The sequence below is a fragment of the Mobula birostris genome, chromosome 13 (assembly GCF_030028105.1).
Source record: "Mobula birostris isolate sMobBir1 chromosome 13, sMobBir1.hap1, whole genome shotgun sequence".
Classification (NCBI taxonomy): domain Eukaryota; kingdom Metazoa; phylum Chordata; class Chondrichthyes; order Myliobatiformes; family Myliobatidae; genus Mobula; species Mobula birostris.
Genome location: NC_092382.1, coordinates 26,340,194 through 26,346,038, shown reverse-complemented (window position 1 = coordinate 26,346,038; position 5,845 = coordinate 26,340,194). Strand labels below are relative to the sequence as shown.

General features: G+C 46.8%; 1 protein-coding gene across 1 annotated transcript; it reads right to left on the bottom strand.

Annotated features, from left to right (window-relative positions):
* Positions 1-205: 205 nt before the first annotated feature.
* Positions 206-2,588, bottom strand: LOC140207503 (probable G-protein coupled receptor 139). The gene is made up of 2 exons (XM_072276028.1): positions 2,522-2,588; positions 206-1,116 (listed from the first exon to the last, which is right to left on the bottom strand). Exons 1-2 carry the CDS (start codon positions 2,586-2,588, stop codon positions 206-208), a joined length of 978 nt encoding a protein of 325 aa, XP_072132129.1.
* Between the last annotated feature and the right edge of the window lie 3,257 nt (positions 2,589-5,845).

Sequence of the window (5,845 nt, the reverse complement as noted above, 5' to 3'; positions counted from 1 at the left end):
TGGTGAGAACAAAAACAAAAGCTGGGTTGAGTTTAATCATTGGTACGAGGCTGTGGTGGCGGAATGCCGGTGCCGAAAAGTCTGTCCGTGTGCTGTGTCTCCATCGGGTTCAAACCAGTTTCATTCTCCCCGCTCCCAATTCTTCAAACACGGCCAGTGCTGTCGTGTGAACGTGGTAGGTACTGCGCCCGCCTCCAAGAAAAACTTAGATAGCTTGTTTATTAATTAATAGAATAATTGACGTGAGCGGATATGTCGCTGCGCTGATGAATTGCTCTCTGAACTGGGACTGGGTTACCCCATAAATAAACGTGTTTGTGCAGCAACTTAATATCATCAGCATGTATCCGGTGTGTTGAAATATGTATTCCGAATCGCTGTAATTATTCTGATCCAATCCGGCAACGATATAATAAAGGAATTCGGCAACACTCACCGACCACAGGATGATGAAGCTGCCGGAGATGGTGAGAAGTAAGATCACAGACCTCCTCCTGCTCTCCATCTCCGGGTCACTGCGGTTCTCCGCCTTACTCTGCCCCCTCAGCCGCTTACGGACCTGACTGGTCACTAAAATGTGTCTGACTGTCAGCGCGTTGAACAGGAGTATTAACACGACCGGGAGTAATGGCGTTAGAACTTTAGAGAACCATCTATATCCCACCCACCTGGGATCGGTAAAGGAGCCGGGCTTTATAATACAGTCCCAGGGTATATTGTCAATCACTTTCACAGGACGATATCGAAAGAAGTAGGGCACACTTTTAAAACAGAGTGAAACGCCGGTTGTTGTCAAAACCACAGCCGCGGTTTTCCCGGTGTAATACTTTGCTTTCCGTTTCTGACAACAGATGGCGACGAACCGATCAGAGGTAAACATGACAGTGAACCAGACAGAACAGTCTGTGGCTGCCTGTCCCAGGGCAGAGATCACACTACACACGGGCGTGATGTCCAGGAAAGTTCCGGGGAAGTAATAATAACTGACCCGCCAAAATATGACGGCAAAGATGATGGTTAACAGATCCGCCGTTGCCATGGCCACCAGGTAGCGAGTGGTGCAGGTGGAAAGGCCGCACTTTCCACGGGACAGGATCACAATCGCCACTAAATTCACTGGGGAAACAGGAACAATAAAGAAAGAAAGAAAGAAAGAAAGAAAGAAAGAAAGAAAGAAAGAAAGAAAGAAAGAAAGTGAATTACTGTCTTGCTGTGGTGCTCGTCTCAGGTCTGAGATAAGCTGGGAATTGAGAACAATCAAACTTTGCAGACAACTCATCTCTGGAGGTTTGAAAGTTATAGAGTGTGAGTTGCTGATGCCGAAAATGCGTGTACGCTGGGTGAAGTGGTACGGTACTGGTTACCGGAACAGGACCAGTGTTTGGGAAGGAGGAATTGTCATCTAATCGCCGGGGGCCCTTTGATGAAATCAGTATAAATCTCCCAGCATCAGGTTTTCGACTGATGTGTAAAGCCAGGTTACCTCCGCAAACTCTTCAACGATGGTGATTGCCGCGTTCCCGTCACCTCCGCTCTGGCACTCTCCCCGGACAGTGATAGACTGCTCCCTCTGCTCCTGTCACTTACAAACTACAAATTTCAAATCAAGTCTCTTTCTCCCCTTCGACTCCTCCTCGACTCCCCGTTTGCCTCCCCCACCCCACAGGGACCCTCTGTTCATTTCAAATCTGCGCTGCTATTCTTCGGGTTTCCTTCAGACCATGTCCGTTCAGAAAGTTCTCAATTTCGTTTCCAAAGGGTCTGCCGGGTTTGTGTCATGTATTGCGCATGTTAGTGCTTAACCATCCAATTTCCAAAGGAAAGACAAGATGAGTTCTTTAAAACGTCTGCATCTTTAAGGATTGCTCCAGTACTGCAGCATTACTGTAATTGCTTCGGTGCTTGTTTTTTCCAGAGCGGAGTGACCTCTACAGGACACCGCTGTGTTGGCTCTGAACTCTCACTTCACTTCATGGATAATGGGGTGCGGAAGCAAAACCTGGTCCAGTAAAACACACATGCAGCTTATTTGAAATTTGACATCTCCCGATAGTTCCACGTTTAACACAGAAGTGATGTCTACTTTTCTCCCCTCCATCTCACTGGGGTTTCGCTTTCCTTGTTCCCTTCGAGCTTGCATCAGTTTCTTTAAAATTTAAAATACGTTCCGCTGTTGATACAGAATAACACTATGTAGCCCGCAAGAGGTGACAAGCACAGTGGATGATGAGAATTTACTTTCACAGCGGCTTTCCGTTGATAAATCAAAACTGCCGGCCGTGAATCCGCTAAATGTATCCATGCCCCCGAGCTTCCACTCTACATCTGTTTCAAATGCCGGTCTACTTTCAGTCGAGGCTACCGATTAAACTGGAAGGGAATCGCTGAAGGAACACAGGGTTTTGTCACAATGGCTGCATCGCACTCACGGATACACCGGCATCACAACGCTGTCAGTAACCGAACGAGTCCAAAGACCGCGCACATGGATGAGTAAATGTTAATTCGCCTCTGTTCTTACCGGGAACACCAATGACGGCAATGACCATGAACCATATCTTTCTCACACGGTAAAATATTTCAAGCATGTTGTGTGAGATTCAACCTCTTGCAGCTGCCTGCGATCTCGGTGAGAAAACTTTAAGCTGATGAATCTCCGCGGTCATTCATTTACACTTGCTCCAGCACACTGAATATTCAATACTACACAAGGCTGACGTGTCTTCCAACAGCTGGGGTAAAAATAAACATGATCTCGTTAAAGTAAAATCCCAAATTGATGAAGAATTGCAAAATCTCAGACAGATGTCGATTCGGGAAGTCAGTGAATGCTGTTGTGAAACACTCTCAGGCTCACCTCTCACTTTCATAATTGTTATTGTTGATGTTGTCCGTTCCTAGACTCCATGGTGTTTGTCATCATAGACCAGTGATATATTAGACTACAAGACGTATGATCAGAATTAGGTCATCTGGCCCATCGTGTCTGCTCCTCTGTTCAATCATGACTAATCCTTTTTTTTCTCCTCCTCAGCCCCAGTTCCCCACCTTCTCCCTGTAACCTTTGATGTCAGACACAATCAAGAAACTATCAATCTCTGCATTAAGCATCAAAGTTGCTGGTGAACGCAGCAGGCCAGGCAGCATCTCTATGAAGAGGTACAGTCGATGTTTCGGGCCGAGACCCCTCGTCAGGACTAACGGAAGGAAGAGTGAGTAAGAGATTTGAAAGTGGGAGAGGGAGGGGGAGATCCAAAATGATAGGAGAAGACAGGAGGGAGAGGGATGGAGCCAAGAGCTGGACAGGTGATTGGCAAAAGGGATATGAGAGGATCATGGGACAAGAGGCCCAGGGAGAAAGACAAGGGCGGGATGGAACCAGAGGATGGGCAAGAGGTATAGTCAGAGCAACAGAGGGAGAAAAAGGAGAGTGAGAGAAAGTAAGAATGTGTGTATATAAATAACGGTTGTGGTACGAGGGGGAGGTGGGGCATTAGCGGAAGTTAGAGAAGTCAATGTTCATGCCATCAGGTTGGAGGCTACCCAGACGAAATATAAGGTGTTGTTCCTCCAACCTGAGTGTGGCTTCATCTTTACAGTAGATAAGGCCGTGGTTGGACATATCAGAATGGGAATGGGATGTGGAATTAAAATGTGTGGCCACTGGGAGATCCTGCTTTCTCTGGCGGAGGGAGCGTAGGTGTTCAGCAAACCGATCTCCCAGTCTGCGTCGGGTCTTGCCAGTATGTGGACAGGCCCACGAGGGGGGATGCCATGCTAGATCTAGTACTAGGTAATGAACCGGGTCAGGTCACAGATCTCTCAGTGGGTGTGCATCTGGAGGACAGTGACCACCACTCCCTGGCCTTTAGCATTATCATGGAAAAGGATAGAATCAAAGAAGACAGGAAAATTTTTAATTGGGGAAAGGCAAATTATGAGGCTCTAAGGCTAGAACTTGCGGGTGTGAATTGGGATGATGTTTTTGCAGTGAAATGTACTCTGGACACGTGGTCAATGTTTAGAGATCTCTTGCGAGGATAAATTTGTAAGGGATAAATTTGTCCCGGTGAGGAAGATAAAGAATGGTAGGGTGAAGGAACCATGGGTGACAAGTGAGCTGGAAAATCTAGTCAGGAGGAAGAAGGCAGCATACATGAGGTTTAGGAAGCAAAGATTAGATAGGTCTATTAGGAATATAGGGAAGCAAGAAAGGAGCTTAAGAAGGGGCTGAGAAGAACATGAAGCGCGCATGAGAAGGCCTTGGCGAGTAGGGTAAAGGAAAACCCCAAGGCATTCTTCAATTATGTGAAGGAAAAAATGATGACAGGAGTGAAGGTAGGACCGATTAGAGATAAAGGTGGGAAGATGTGCCTGGAGGCTGTGGAAGTGAGCGAGGTCCTCAATGAATACTTCTCTTCGGTATTCACCAATGAGAGGGAACGTGATAATGGTGAGGACAATATGAGTGAGGTTGATGTTCTGGAGCATACTGATATTAGGGGAGAGGAGGTGTTGGAGTTGTTAAAATACATTAGGACAGATAAGTCCCCGGGGCCTGACGGAATATTACCCAGGCTGCTCCACGAGGCGAGAGAAGAGATTGCTGAGCCTCTGGCGAGGATCTTTATGTCCTCGTTGTCCACGGGAATGGTACCGGAGGATTGGAGGGAGGCGAATATTGTCCCTTTGTTCAAAAAAGGTAGTAGGGATAGTCCGGGTAATTATAGACCAGTGAGCCTTACGTCTGTGGTGGGAAAGCTGTTGGAAAAGATTCTTAGAGATAGGATCTATAGGCATTTAGAGAATCATGGTCTGATCAGGGACAGTCAGCATGGCTTTGTGAAGGGCAAATCGTGTCTAACAAGCCTGATAGTGTTCTTTGAGGAGGTGACCAGGCATATAGATGAGGGTAGTGCAGTGGATGTGATCTATTTGGATTTTAGTAAGGCATTTGACAAGGTTCCACATGGTAGGCTTATTCAGAAAGTTAGAAGGCATGGGATCCAGGAAAGTTCGGCCAGGTGGATTCAGAATTGGCTTGCCTGAAGAAGGCAGAGGGTGGTGGTGGAGGGAGTACATTCAGATTGGAGGATTGTGACTAGTAGTGTCCAACAAGGATCTGTTCTGGGACCTCTACTTTTCGTGATTTTTATTAACGACCTGGATGTGGGGGTAGAAGGGTGGGTTGGCAAGTTTGCAGACGACACAAATGTTGGTGGTGTTGTAGATAGTGTAGCGGATTGTCAAAGATTGCAGAGAGACATTGATAGGATGCAGAAGTGGGCTGAGAAGTGGCAGATGGAGTTCAACCCGGAGAAGTGTGAGGTGGTAAACTTTGGAAGGACAAACTCCAAGGCAGAGTACAAAGTAAATGGCAGGACTACTTGGTAGTGTGGAGGAGCAGAGGGATCTCGGGGTACATGTCCACAGATCCCTGAAAGTTGCCTCATAGGTGGATTGGGTAGTTAAGAAAGCTTATGGGGTGTTAGCTTTCATAAGTCGAGGGATAGAGTTTAAGAGTCGCGATGTAATGATGCAGTTCTAGAAAACTCTGTTTAGGCCACACTTGGAGTATTGTGTCCAGATCTGGTCACCTCACTATAGGAAGGATGTAGAAGCATTGGAAAGGGTACAGAGGAGATTTACCAGGATGTTGCCTGGTTTAGAAAGTATGCATTATGATCAGAGATTAAGGGAGCTAGGGCTTTACTCTTTGGAGAGAAGGAAGATGAGAGGAGACATGATAGAGGTGTACAAGATAATAAGAGGAATAGATAGAGTGGCTAGCCAGCGCCTCTTCCCCAGGGCACCACTGTTCAATACAAGAGGACATGGCTTTAAG